General features: G+C 39.5%; 1 protein-coding gene across 7 annotated transcripts in view; it reads right to left on the bottom strand.

The window, feature by feature from the left end:
- AP1S2 (adaptor related protein complex 1 subunit sigma 2) overlaps positions 1 to 15,431 on the bottom strand; it is a 91,288-nt gene that overhangs the window by 3,464 nt on the left and 72,393 nt on the right. For 3 of the 7 annotated variants that reach the window (XR_016444254.1, XR_016444253.1, XM_090063191.1), the window contains one exon: positions 1,027 to 2,618. The exons of 3 other annotated variants lie outside the window; for them this stretch is intronic. Coding sequence is in view for 1 of the 4 variants with exons in the window: in XM_090063191.1 (XP_089919317.1) it covers positions 2,583 to 2,618 (36 nt within the window). In the remaining 3 variants the exon portion in view is untranslated. Of the gene's footprint in view, positions 1 to 1,026; positions 2,619 to 5,637; positions 15,429 to 15,431 lie in introns of those variants that run through there. One more of the 7 variants, XR_016444249.1, reaches the window with a different exon arrangement.

The following is a 15,431-nucleotide window of genomic DNA, read 5'->3' as shown; positions in this document are numbered from 1 at the left end:
TTCTATTCTGTAATAGAAGAAAATATGAATAAAGAATGAAAAAAATCAAAACTGGTAAAAGAAACAGCATTTTCATGCTTAAGAATATTACAGAAAAAACACTTTAATCAATTTAAAACCAATACCTGAAAATGTCCTTTTAAAGGACATGCATCTTCCCCATACATTCATTTCAAGTATTATTATCATAAATGCTGTATTGTACGATGCTAAACTGCATTCTTTTGGCTGGGCTGAGAGGGAAGAATAGTCAAGCTCTTGTGTAAGTTTCTGGGTGCTTAATAACAAATATTTTTCAACATAGTTTTTCCAAGTTCTAGTTGTAATGGACTGGAAAACAGTGGTCACCTATGCTACACCTGTACTGAAATGGGTTATGTACCCAGTTACTATGAAAGACTTACTTTCCAGTAACTACGTAGTAACTACTACTTGAACTTGCCACTTAAAACTTCCTTTGCAGTAAGCAGTTTTGTTGGCACTGTATATTCCATTTCAAATCATCTTTAATTGGAGAAATTTGAACTGTAGTCAAAGATAATAGCTCTTTCCAGATGACTCGTATATAAACATACTAGCTTATTCATGATTCAGATACCCAAACGAGCGTTTTACTGGCTCCTGTGTTCTTAAAAATCTAGAGGTAGACTCCAGGGGGAAGTCAGGACGTAAGCTTACTGCACCATAATGCTAGTCTTGAGATCAATACATTTTCTGTGTTCTTACCAGCAGCCCTCTTCATTCCAGTTTAGCACATCTAGCAGTTTTCAAACATTTACAGCTAGAAACATACCTTTAGACTGACCCACCCAACAAAAAGAGCTCATTTGCCCTACAGTTAAAGTTTACATTTTATTCATTTAAGAAAATATTGTCACAAATTTTTATCTAATTGTTGTGCAACATGTTTTGCAGCATTGTATACTATATCTCTGCAGCTCAACAATGCCTGCAGCAAACAATGGAAATTTGAAACAACAGAACCAAGAGATGAAGGGGAAAAAAGCCATTCACATGAGACAGAAGTGCATGCAATACTTTATTTCAACCATGCCGGGAAAGCCAATTCATGACCTAGTCATTTAGAAGCAAGCAGCTACATACAGATAACAAGGAAACAGCATCTCATTACAGCTCAATGCATAGCATTTCAGGCCAACAGGCATGAGAGAATGCAGGTTAAAGCAGCATTAACCACATATATTCACAAACTAGTAACACCTTACAACAAAAAAAGAGCAGCAAAACTTGGGAAAAGGAAAAAAAAAAAATCACCCCAGGATCTTGTTTTCTATAAACATCTGAGAACACTGCAAATTTAATTAAAATATTCCCCTCTCCATGGATCCCATTTTTTAAAGCCAGATTGACATTTATTAGGTAGTGCATTACCACATATAAATCATTTATAATTATGCAAGGTTGCTTTATTTAACCAAACCCTTTCTATTTAAGGTTATATAAAACTCTGCTTCCAAAGAAAGTCAATTATATATATATATATTACAGCGTAATAGTCAGTCTTACTAAACAACAGGGAGAAATATATATCTTTTCCTTGCTCTGCATACATTAAGACTAGTTTATTTTAATATTTTTAAAGTGGCAGTTACCTTTCTGTTAAACAATAGATCTTGTATTTAAAACTAAAAATACTGATTAACGAAGACTAAGATTTCAATATGCCACTGACGACTGAACAACAGGCTTTATAAACTACTGGGTGGCAGAAGGGAATGAATTTATCTAGTAATTTTAATTCTTATAACTGGAAAAAATAATTGTTCAATGCTAGAAACTACACATTATTCAACCTTTAAAACATATCAATATAGTGTCAGAACTCTTGAGTTTTGCATTGCCAGAAGGCATTACCCATGCAGAGCACCAGAGGACAGACATAACAATTTCTCCCCTTCATCTTGTCTCTATTGGTACCTTAGATAGTAAATCACCACTGCCTCAACAAAGACTTTTTAAAAGGAAGGAAAATTGTATTATTTTTGAGCTTTTCTGTAGAGGTGTGTACACATTTTATAAATTATACACACAAAAGTGTACATTTTTACTCACTCATAGCTTTATGTGCAATATGTCATCTATATGTTAGAAGGGTGTATGTATACATTCTCTGCATTTTAAAGAGAGGCTCACGGTACCTAACGGGATTGCTACTTGCTCTATGTAAACATCTAAATTATTCTGTCAGTTATTAAATACTAATTTTTAAGTACCACCATAGGTTAACTATTTAAAAGTTAAATTCAGGTCAAGTAATGTATATGCAGATTTAAGCTGAAATAGATTTCCAGACAAATGTTAGAACACCACTTTAAAAACTTTTCACATAGCAAGAAATTAAATCATATACTGACGAGAACAAGTTTTATCAAGATAAGACATGAGGAGACAACAATGTAAACAGAAGAGGGGAAAGAAAGTACAACAGCAAAGATAATGGTTGTAATATTCTATTGTGTTCAAGATGATTGGATGCACCAAGCTGAGGATAATGTTCTCTGCCTCGAGTAAGTCAGGTCTACCTCCTCTCTGAACTCTGCATGCATGATGAATGAAGTCATTTAGTACACTGGGACATTAAAGTATTCATGGCGTGGCTACAAAAGAAATGCACACGTTCTTACACACAGTACACAAGTGGACAAGATACACAATGAACACTTTTGCTAAAAAGTTCTTAACAATATTGCCTCTAATATAAAGAGGATATCCAGTATAGACCTACAATACACTCCCCTTGTGTACACTGCTCACCATTTTATTACCACCAATACACTTCTCTGGCTAGCAACATTGGAAACTAATACAGATAGAGTACTGGTGTTCTTACCATGGGCAGGTCCAACTGGTTACTAGCTGGAAGCCTGCTACTACTAGCAGCACTGTATCATTAGTAACAAGATTTCAAAAGTCTAATGTATAAGACAGCCTTGGACATTATTCTAGATCTATTTTTCTGTTCAAGAAAAAGGTGCCTCTTGGATTTCATTAATAGGCTTGTAGTTGGCTTCCAAACTATTAGAAGGCCAGCTTTTTTTAAAAGGGGTGAATATCATTTGCATGGAACATAACACATTGATGAAATGTTTCTGTTTGAGTATTAAGAGCATTGTAAGTCTTAATCTTCTGTTATATGGAAAAGAAGCTATTTATGCAAGATGCATTAAACCAGGCTATATCTAATACTACCGACAGCTGACCTACATTAGATCAAGTCACTTGTGCATAGTAGGAACCCAATAATAATGCTGGCAAAACTGAAATGTTGGCAGTACAGATAAGAATTTTTTGGTAAAATTCTGTATTGCAAACACCATCTCCAGGTACCAACATCTGAATCAGGAACTCTCCCCAAAATATAATGCATTTCAACTAATCTTAGAAATATTTGCTATAATTATGATTTGGTACATTTCTCCTTACAATTATCATCTAAAACTGCAGTCTAACTCATTAAAAGAAAGTAATTTTTTAAAAGTCTGGTACTCTTAAAACACAATTCCATCTGAACTTTTAAAGGTGATCAAATACAACAATGCCTTTTATGTGGTTTTAAAATGAAATTCCTATCATTTCAACGGTTGAAAATGCTTCTCAGAGGCGCTTGTTTAACGACTATAATATATTCCTAACAACCTTCAATATTCTGAATACTTTTTAAAGATTAAGCTTACTACTGCACTGAAAATTCTTTGAAGTACTGATTTAACCCATTTCTTTTCAACTGTATTACAATAAGCATATTAGAAGAGCGATCAGCTGAATATTATTAGATAGGATCTACACAATACTCACAACACATTTACAATCTGTAATCATTACAACTTCAAGGACAACTGAATGAAATTTTCAAAAGGATGGAAGGACTGCCACACACAAACAATTTACTGTGTGGTACAGTGGAGTGAAAATTTACTAGGTGTCAACTGGTAAATGATAATGTGGAAGCTATTAAACCATGATGGAGGAATACTAACCCTGAGAGCTAACTGATTCATATCCTTTTTTACTGACAGCTAACAGTTAACTTTGGGTCAACTTTCATACACTAAGAGCTGCACTGTGGGCAATCATCACATAACAGCTATTGTGTGATAAATCCCTGCTCCCTTTTACCTTGCAACAACAGAGCCCACCTGCTCATACTGTAAGGAACTTAAGAGTTAAATCTCACTGAAAGTAAACTATCCATTTGCTGAAAATCTCATCAGTTACTATTTGCTACCATGTGCCAATTTAAGTATTATTTCACTATCCATTTCAACAGTCCCCAACAAAACAGATCACTAAAATTCCATAAATGGAATGACAGCATATACCAGAAAAAGTTCTCTAACCTCTAATTTTCCCCCACCTCCACTTCAAAAGATATTAAAATATTAGCAGAAATTTGAAACTAAAGTATTTTTAGATGATGCAAATATAAAAATATCATTTCTAAATTTCAGTAGGAACCATTCTTAAGAGAACAGTATCACTCTGCAATGTCTGCAACCCAAACATTGCTGCATATTCAATTTTTAAAAAGTTACTACAAACATTTTGGCTAATCCAGGTGTTCTCAAACTACAAATTGCATGAAAACTGCAGAAAGACAGCATATGGGCTGGTTTAAGTTTCTGAATAAGAAACCGATACAACTAAATTGATTAGATTACAGAGATTATATGTTACATTTTAAAATAAAGCCCCATAGGTCCTGGAAGTCTAAAAAACTATTCTTTGACTTCATCAAAACAAATGTAGTATCAACATAAAGAGAAGAGTAGATTATAGAGTTATTGATGCAAGTCATTTGCAGAAAGGAAAGCTATCACGTATCAGGCTCTCTGTTCCAGTACTAACTCCTCATGCTACAGGTATGAGTTTTCCTTAGAGGTGCACCAATACATTGGTCCAATATCAGATCAGCACTAATATAAAGAAAATTGTCTGTATCGGAAATTGGCCTGATGTGGCCAATAATTTGGCTGATAAATGGCCGGAGCATGCGTGCAGCTGCACCATAGCACATAGGCAGTAAGAAGCACAGCGGGCAGCCTGGAGAGCTGCATGCACCTGGTAAGTCTGTTGTGATAGAAGTGGGGGTGTAGATCAAGGCACCCCACAGTGAGCAGGGTGTGGGGCTGGGGCGTGGGATGGAACCACAGCTTGTCCAGGGTGCACGGGAAGCGAGAGGTGCGGCTCCTGCCACTGTGCACAGGTCATTCAGCGGCTCATCCAGCAGCTTCCACCACTTGTCTGGGAGGGCATGGTGGGGGGAGGGGGATGGGAAGCAAGTGTGCCACGGATCTGCATGGGGCAGGCAGTGTCAGCACTGGAAAGGGGGTTATAGGACAGCTACAGTGATTTTTGGAGTGGCTGCAACCTTCCCCAAAGCCTACTGCCAGAGCCACCACCGCCTCCTGCCCGGTGCCAACCCCAGCTTGCAGCTGCAGCCCTCCCCATCCACACGTTGCGCAGATCTGGTGCACATGCCCCTCCCCCCCATCCTCCCAAGATGTGTGCAACAGCAAGAGCCCCCCAAATGCACCCTGGATGAGCCACGGCTCCATTCCACGCCCTGCCCCAGCTGGGCAGTGCCTGCCTGCTCCCCCCCCCCCACAACAGACTTACCAGTTGTATGCAGCTGTACCAGAAATCAGACTGGTATTGGCCAATATGCCTCCTTAAAAAAAAAAAAATCAGCTATCGGTATCAGCCCCCAAAATCTCTATTGGTGCACCTGGAGTTTTCCTTCTTCTAAGCCAAGAAAGGCATATAGTACTAAGAGGAAGCTTCTGGAAAGTTGTTGCACTAATTGTGCTGCTATATGGTACAAAATAGTACACTGGCAGCAAAGATCTACCGGTTTTTACCTATTTTTATATACTTTCAGTTGTTAAGATCTAAGAGAATCACTGTAAGAAAGCAGCATAAGAATTGTAAATACATGCATTTAATTTTAGTGTCTCTGACTCAGATTTGGGAACGATACATGAATTGGCAATGATCAAAATGATCCTACCTGGAGCATGACAAGGGATTAAAAGCTTTCCACTGCTCCTCCTAACTGGAGGTAAGCAGCTCAGGGATGAAGAGAGGCATTTGTGACAGCTCTCCAGCCAAAAAAAGGAAGACCTACTAAACCTAAGAGCTCACTCTCTCAGCTGTCTTCAAAAGGTTGCCAGTTAATCAAAGATCCTCATACCACCATGCTGACTTCTCATTAGCAGATAACTGCTTGTGAAGGCACAGGCCTCCAATTCAATTTCACATTGGATTGATACCAAACGAGGACGTCCACATTCATTCATTCATCATTTTTTCCTCATGTTATCTTTCTTTTCTGTACCTTCCAAATTAGGTTAAAGGTTTTTTGCCTGACTATACATAGAAGAAACTTTTATTGTAGGAACAGTTGAGATGAAAAATAAGGACTTGGAACAAAATTATTGCTTATAATTTTAGGAAACTGTTATCCTTTGAAATAAAATTTCAGATGCTCAGTCAGTACGTCATCAATGGCTCCTTAGTTTAAAGTCCTGCTCTGGGGCAACAGGTTGGTCAGAAGGAAATTATGATCTGATGAGAGGCAGAAGGTCTGTCAGTTTGGACTGCATAAAAAACAGTGCAGGTGACTGCCCCGTGCATCACTGTTAATGCGACTTGCAACTGAGAGCACTCAGCACTTCACCGGCTGAGTCTGGTTGCACAGCTGAACCAAGACAACCAATATGAAATAGGAACAAAAGGAGTGAGGTGAGATATGGTTGGGATATTGTGGAGTCTACAACAACTATCTGCTGAAGACCTTCTCAACTGTAGAGGGAGAAAGAACTATTATTGTGGGGTGCGCAGCAGGACCAGAGGGGGAAGTACTCAGATTTATTTTTTTTTAAGTTGTGTCTGAGGAGGCTATCATCCCTGACGGTTCTTAGCATTCACACTGCACTAACTGTTAGAGTACAAAGCATATGCTGGCAAAGATCTCAGGGTTTATCTTTAGTAATTTCAGGCATAAATTGTACTGAAAAAAAGAATCAAATTAAGAGGGGTTTTTGTGTATGGCTACAGACACCATGCACTCATTATGTATGCAAGTTGCCTTTCAAGCAACTGAGGGTGAACAACACTGACGTGAATTCCTGCAGTGTAAATAGGGCTACTGAGGAGTACATTTTACTGAGATCTGCAAGTCTTTTCTTGGGAACAAAAAAATTCTAAATTTTCAAGCAAATATGATTTTTTAGGTGCCACAACTTGCCACAACCTGAGGTTCAATTTTCAGAAATGTAACGTGATATAATGGGTTATGCCTAATTAACTGTAAACTCCATTTTGTGCTACTCAATAAGCCTTATCCAAGGTAGGTTACTGAACTGTATTCCTGATAAGTGCCCTACCCAGAAAAGGTACACAGCAACTCACTGGAGGTCCACCCCTGAAGCCATCTGTTTTCACTCAATTGTAAGCATAGATAGCTCCATAGAACAATGCATCTCCTAACAAGGGATGATGAATCTGCAGCTTTTCAGGGTGGCCATATGAATAAAGAAAAAGCTTTAAAAAGAGGTGCAGCTTTGGCACACGGTAGCAGATCACCACCACATATGTGCAGGGAAGGCCGCCTTAGCTTAATGCTGACAACCTCAGACTCACAGAAGGGACAATAGCAAATTTTGGTGGGAGGGGACCATCTCAGGACATTTTAAGGATCTTTCACACGTGTTTAAGGATCGGAAACTCTCAAATACCAAAATAAAGGCCATGAATTCAAGTCCTTGGTTAAGACTGTTCATTGTTTCCCCTCACATTTTGTCCCCAAAGACATTACTAAAGAACCTGGAGTGCCCAGACGCAGGGAGGAGTTCCATAGGAGCATCCAGAAACAACTAAGCGAATAAGCCAGCAGGCTCAGGTGGCCTAAAGCTCAGGTTTCAAAACACAAAAAAAGCTGCATTGCAGCTTCAAAAGCTGTTTCAGATGTGGAGTCTGAACCCAGAGAAAGCATCAGAGTCTACAATGCTACAGCAGTTAACTGCCTGCAAACATGCTCTTACCCACAATAAATGCAGAGTCTACTTCACCATTGCTGCAGGGTAAGAACATGCTCCCGGGCAATGCCCATATTAACAGCTTGTAATTAGAAGGAATTTAAGTATAAAATATACTTTAATGTAACTAAATAAGTAATTCTTAGCATAACAAGCAACTAATACTTTAGTACTTACTTAGTTATACTAAGTTATAACACCTATGGTCTGTTTTAAAATGAATCCCAATCTCTCAAGAAAAGTTTTCAATTAGCAATAATCACACCTTGGATTAATTTAATTGGCTACAATACTTCCACCTGTGCACGGCATTTCATAACTTATTTCTCCAGAACATAAAAGCTAACAGCTTATTTTGTGGCTCTGTGAATTTTAAAAGAACCAATTATTTGTTTCGTCATATTCAGTCAGCTACAATAAATATTCATGAATTATATTAGTTATTGAATTAGTTTTACTTTATTTCCCAGGGAAGAATTCTTATTCTCAGACCATCTAATATACTAGAACTTTTCATCTCAGAAAGAGCCTACATGTTTAAATGCTGTAGGACCATAATGAATTTGTAGGAACAAAATACTATTCTAGGAGCCAGGAATAGAATACTAACCCATGTTAGCAAAAACCTGATGTTTCTATATGAGAACAAAAACAAAAAGAAAATGACTTCCCAGTAGTGGTTACAAGATAGTACTTTCAGAGAACAAAATAATACTAAACCAGAACCTGTAAAACACTGCAGCGCCTGAGTCAGAATCCTAATGCTTAGGGCACTCCCCTGGGACAGAAAGTTCTTGGTGATGGTTCCTTGTCCCAGATCTATTTCTGTTGTCTAGGGAGATATTTGAGTTTTCATCACTGGATGTTTTTAAAAACAGAACAGACAAATCATTCGTGAATGATACTTAGCTGCAACTGACCCCATCTTGGTAAATGGATTAAATCATGTTAAAAGCCCTTTCCATTCCCATTTCTCTAGTTACTAGAATGATAGAAAACTGGTAGTTCAGGCATTATTTAACCTGGATATATATTTGCTACAAGCACAAAATGAAGCCATCACAGATTTAAAACTGTCATCTGCCGTGGAAAGATTAGTAAAAATAATAGGGATCCTTCACCTTTTCCACCATCAAGTGGTGAAATACGAGTACCAGTTAAGGCTTCATGCACTGTAGGGAGATGTAATTAGCCACATTAGTCTAAAGTTAGGCAGAAGGCAGGTAGATTTATACCTTGTAAACTAAATAAATTAAATGTTTAGCATGAGCTTTTGCAATCCCAAGCTCATGTCATCAGATGCTGTAGTCAGACATCAGTGTTACTCTCTCCTTTTCTTCCCTCCGTTTATCTGATTGGACCAAAGGTGATTGTCCACCAGTAACTATCCCTTCACATGTGCCAGTTAGTTGCTAGATGGTAAATTCCAAACAATTATCACAGTTGAAACTTCAAAATTATTAGCACGGATATACACTAACTTGCTCTGAAATGCTGAAAGTTGCCACCTTCATTATGGCTCAGTCTATTGTGTTGGTATATCATAAAAAAAAAAATGCTACTAAGGAACGTTCCTACATATGCATCAGCATTTCTGTTCAGTTTTCTTGCCAACTGTAGTACAACTACTCCTTTAAATACTTGTGCAATTCTGCTTCAGGCAAAATACACACTTGCAATTGAAACTACAATTTTAACTAGTCAGGATCATTTATTCGAAACAATACCGTGGCAGGCAAGTACTACTTCTATTACATGTAATAGGATTTGTGTATGTAATATATGTATAACTTATCTTTAAGTTATCTAACAATGGATGCAACTAGTCTATACAACTATAGATGATGACATAAAAGCAAGTCACAAGGTGACTGACATACAAACTTGTAGCACATCATATACTTGGCCATAACTCCCCATGTCTATACACTTGTTCCACAGTAAGTGCCAGGTAGCTTACCCCTCAGTAAATAAACTCTTGCATATTTATCATAGAGTAAAAGCATAAAGCAGGCAGTACAGGGGAGCAAGTGAAGTGCAACAAGTTCACACCTAACTTACCTGTGGTAACTTCTTTGTGCAACTACACCCCAAATCAGGGGTAGGCAACTCCCAGCATGCGTACTAGAGTGTGGCATGCAAAGGCATTTTGCTTAGCATGTGTGCCTTGGGAAAGGGGATGGGCCGTTTGCTAGAACAAGGATCAGGCCTCTCACAGGTACTCTGCCGTCTACCCCTGATAGGCCAACATCTTACAAGGTTGCAGTTGCAATTGTTTTTGACACTCTGCTCAAAAACATTGCCAACCCCTGCCTTAGAATTCTTCAAGGCGTAGACCATCTCAACGTGATTAGCACAGTACCCCTAGCACAACAGGATCCCAATCAGAATTTGAACCTAAGAGCTTTCGTGGCCATAGTAAGCTAAAACAGAATTTAATACCTGTTCTGTATGCAAAGATCTCCCTGCCAGTCCTCTAGAACATAAAGTTCATTCCACTTAACGTTCAAGTGTAGACAAACACCAACACAGGATAAGTGAGGATATGAACTTAAAGAAAGAAGCTACTTAATCCATTGGTTAGACTCAACGGGTGGATCTAGATGAGTTCAGACATGCAATATGTGGCACCGCAGACATGTTTGCAGTTCCACATATCACACAGTCTGGAGTTCTCCACACTGCAAGGGCACGCTGCCCTAGCGTGTGCTGCTCTGTTCCCCTTCTCCCCGTTCTGACCCCTGAATATCCAGGGGTCAAAAAAACAAAAAAACCCCAAAAACCAACAACAAGAACAAGAAAAACTTGGGGGGAAAAAGAGCAGAAGCAGCGTATGCTCGGGCAGCATGTGGTGCTAAGAAGTGGAGCCAGGCCCCTCAGAGCTGCAATGCAGCTGCTAGCCAGGCTCTGCCTGGCAGGATCACCGCAGCTGCAGGTCTAGGAAGCCCCCAGGACCCCAGGCATAGGAGACCCCATCTCCTATGCCACCGAGGGAAACTTGCTGCGAGCTTCAAAGCGTAGGTGGCATGGGCATTCCCCAGGGACAAGAAGTGAGCTGCTGTTACTTGTCCCCAGGGTACCGAACATTGACGCACGTCTGGAGATACCCAGTGGGAACAAGATATTCCAAAATTAAAAAGTGTCCGCATACTGACTTATAACTCTGTAGATAAAAGCTCAGGTTATCCAGAGTGCTATTTAACTTGAACATGAACGACTATGCATGCTAGGAAGAGTAGAGAAATGGGAACAACCTTTGTAACAGAGTCTGTAACTTCACTGCCCAGTACAGGTCCAAAACAACAATTACATTTTATAAGTATGGATGTATTTGTTTATTTATTTTAACTCTGTTAAAAAACACATCAGGTAGCACCAATGTTTTGCAGAATTAACACTGGTTTCATAGATTTCACAGATTTCATAGACATTAGGGCTGGAAGGGACCTCGGGAGATCATTGAGTCCAGCCCCCTGCCCAAAGGGCAGGAAGTCAGCTGGGGTCATAGGATCCCAGCAAGATAAGCATCCAATTTACTCCTGAAGGTGTTCAGTGTAGGTGCTTGAACCACCTCCGCTGGCAGACTGTTCCAGACCTTGGGGGCTCGGACAGTAAAGAAATTCCTCCTTATGTCCAGCCTGAAACGGTCTTGCAGGAGTTTGTGACTATTTGACCTCGCCATCCCTTGGGGCGCTCTGGTGAACAAACGTTCCCCCACATACTGGTGGTCACCCCTGATAAACTTAAAGGTGGCCATCAGATCAAAGCCTACGCTTTTCCAGGCTAAAGAGTCCCATGACTCTCAGCCTGTCATCGTAAGATCTGTTTTCCTGACCTCTGATCATGCGCGTGGCTCTCCTCTGGACTCGCTCAAACTTCTCCACATCCTTTTTGAATGGTGGAGCCCAAAACTGGACGCAGTACTCCAGCTGCGGCCTCACCAAGGCCGAGTACAAGGGGAGAATGACGTCCCGGGATTTGCTCGAGAAGCATCTATGGATGTAAGTCAGTGTTTTGGTCACTTTACTAGCCGCAGCATCACATTGCAGGCTCATGTTCATCTTGTGGTCAATGATGACCCCCAAGTCTCTTTCTTCTGTAGTGCTATCCAACGTAGCACTGCCGAGCCTATAAGGGTGCTGCAGGTTTTTCCTCCCAAGGTGGAGAACCTTGCATTTTTCGGTGTTAAACACCATGAGGTTCTCGTCTGCCCATTTGCTGAGCTTGTCCAGGTCAGCCTGGATCACCCGCCTATCTTCTGGCGTGGATGCTTTGCCCCAAAGTTTGGTGTCATCGGCGAACTTGGCCAGTCCACTCCTGACTTCAATGTCCACGTCATTAATGAAGATGTTGAACAGTATGGGTCCAAGGACAGAGCCTTGAGGGACCCCACTGGTCACAGGGCACCATGATGAGTGACAGCCATCAATCACAACCCTCTGGGTCCGACTACGGAGCCAGTTTCCCAGCCAGCGGATCGTGGTGGAGCCAAGGCCACAACCGGGCAGTCTGGCCAAGAGGTGATCATGGGATACCAGATCAAAAGGTTTTTTGAAGTCAAGATATATGACATCAATCTCTTCTCCCTGGTCCAGATGATAGGTCACTTGGTCATAGAAGGAAATGAGATTGGTCAAACAAGACCTACCCACAACAAACCCGTGCTGGCTGTCCCTTAGAATGTTAGCCTGGACCAGTCCCTCAAGGATGGCCTCCTTAATAAACTTTTCTAACATTAACATTAACCTCATCTTTTAACATATAAACTTTTGTTACAGTAAAGAAAAAAGGATGGGCAAGAAACAGAAAAATCATCCAAGGCTCACAACTGGTTCTCAAAGCTATACTCAGAAATTTGAATTTGTTTGCATCCAATAACAAGATTCAAACAAGTTTCACTTCAAGCAACTGACTTCGTTTGCTTACATGTCAGAATTCTAGGAAATGAAAATTTCCTAATAGTACTGAACCTTTCCCACACTCCAGCCTACACTACTTCTTGGAAACTCATCGCTTCTACCTCTCAGGCAGCTAACACTCAGGCACCTCTGATTTTTAGGAACACTGAAACCACAAAATGCTTAAGAAACCTGTCAGGTTGTGGGCTGAAATAACTGAAAGGTTTCAAAACTTTTGAAACACTTCAAACAGCCAGCTCTACAACTGTACATGCCCTTTGAAACATTACAAAAGCAGCTGAAATGCTCTAAAACAAGGTACTATTTTAAAGCATTTCAGTTCTTTTTACATGTGCGTGGGGATGGGGACTCAGCTCAAGAACTCAAATTTTGCTCTGCTTTGCCCCCTAATCCTGCCTTCAGAGAGGAGGGAGACCAGGCTGCAGAGTCAGCCTGCCAGACTGCAGACACTAGGCTCCCTCGGGTCCTGGCTGCTCCAGCACTCAGGGTTCTGCTGCCGGGGTCTCCAGTCCCAATTCTCTCTACCGCACTCTGGTGTGCAATGGAGAGGTGAAGGGGCCAGAGACTTATAAAATCAGATATCCTAGTTTTCTCTGATAAAAAAAATCCCCAATTTTCAGGTTAAGAGAAGTAACCCTAAATCCACATTTTTCTGAGATCAAAATGAAATGCCTTCAATACATATATGTTTATACAGTAGTGTTTCATATTAAAATCACAAAAAAGTAAACCTAAAATCCACATTTTTCTAACCCAAAAATTGAGTATTTTTTTTTAAAATCAGAGAAAACCAGGATCCCTGTTTCTGATCTCGGTGGCAGGGATCCACTTTCTTCCCCACTACCAAGAGACATTTTCTGACCCCCATGACTGGAGAGTTAGGGCTGTATGCAGCCACAGTAGTTTTAAAATGTTCCAGCCAGGGGGCACCACAGAGGCTGTATACATGTTCCCTGGCTGAACCTATTTCTTTTTGAAGCATCTGCAAGCCTACTTCACTTGGGGGCAGAAGTAATTTTTTAATGTTTCCAATTTGAGCACACCACAAATTAATGTCCTTCATATCCTGTGAATATCTGTGTCTGCTATATTTATTTCCCTAAATAGCCTCTCATGAATAGTTGAACTTCTAAAGCCACATCTGAGATTACAGCAATATGTTATGTCCCAAGAATTCATCTAACGGCACATCCTACAGAGCAATTATGGAAGTTTAACATTTTCATGAAGAAAATATTGCAAAGCTTTCTAATTCAGGTATGTTCCATTTGCCTAATTAACAAGATTAAAATATTTGGGGGGGGAGGGGAAACAGACCCAACAGCAATTATGAGTATTTATTCTTTAAGGAAGCCTATCCCAACTATTTATTCTGTACTGTTTCCTTTTGTTTTGGTTTGTATGTACTCAGTTATCTTTATCTTCTAAACTTATCAATTCCTCTCTTCCCATACTAATACCGAACCCTCCTACTTTCCCCTCCTCCACTTAAAAAAGATGCTGAATGCAGTTTAGTGGGCAACAGAGACCAGGACAAATTGAGCCGAGAACACCATGTCCTAGTCTGCTGTGACCACTAAACCTTATTCAGCATCATGCCCATTACAGTTACTGGAAAGTACATTAGGAACATAGGACTCAGAGGAATCTCAGTCATCAAATCCAGTATACTGCTATCAGTATACCTAAAGCATATTATCCCATTTCTAAATTTATCAAGTTTTACCTTATAAATAGTTAGGTTTTACCCTCACTACTCCTACTAGCAGAATTTTGCTCTTCAGATTATTAGAAGTCTTTTAATTTTTAACCTAAAGCTATATTTAGGTATACCCATTTGTTCCTGTGTCAACATCATCTTTTAGTTAAGCAGCTCTTCTCCCTTTTGGGTGTCTAAAACACTGATTTAGAGAGCAATAATGTCCCCCCTCAAGCTACATTTTTTAGATAAAACCACTCAAGCTCTTCACAGGTAGGGTAAAAGTTTGTACTGCAGACCAGGCTCATTGAGGGCACAACTTTACAAACATTCTTGAGTCTACTGCAGTCATCACACGAACAGCAGTGAAACTGTTTATATTGTAAAAGGTGAAAATCATACATATATAATGTAACCATTGAAATTATACACCATATAACTAAACAGAACTAGTAATGAACAATCAAAAGTGGTTTAAAAATCAAATTTATTAAATGTTTTTTTCTTAAAGATAAATTTTAATATTTGCAAAATTTTGGCTGTATATATTCACCAAGTTGAATTCATTTGGTCAGTGAAATAAACTATATTTACTTTTATTCTAAACAAATGCAAAAAATGATTTATTGACTATAATTTGTGTTACGGTATGTAACATTTGTATAACTAAGTTATACAAATAATGATAAATCCTATCTAGTTAGATTTTTATAACTGGACAACTCTAGTATTTTAGCTTTGTTTTTAAGGAAAGTC

Source organism: Crocodylus siamensis, chromosome 1 (assembly GCF_052110815.1).
Source record: "Crocodylus siamensis isolate JL-2025a chromosome 1, ASM5211081v1, whole genome shotgun sequence".
In the NCBI taxonomy this organism is placed as follows: domain Eukaryota; kingdom Metazoa; phylum Chordata; order Crocodylia; family Crocodylidae; genus Crocodylus; species Crocodylus siamensis.
This window is presented reverse-complemented; position numbering and strand designations above follow the sequence as displayed.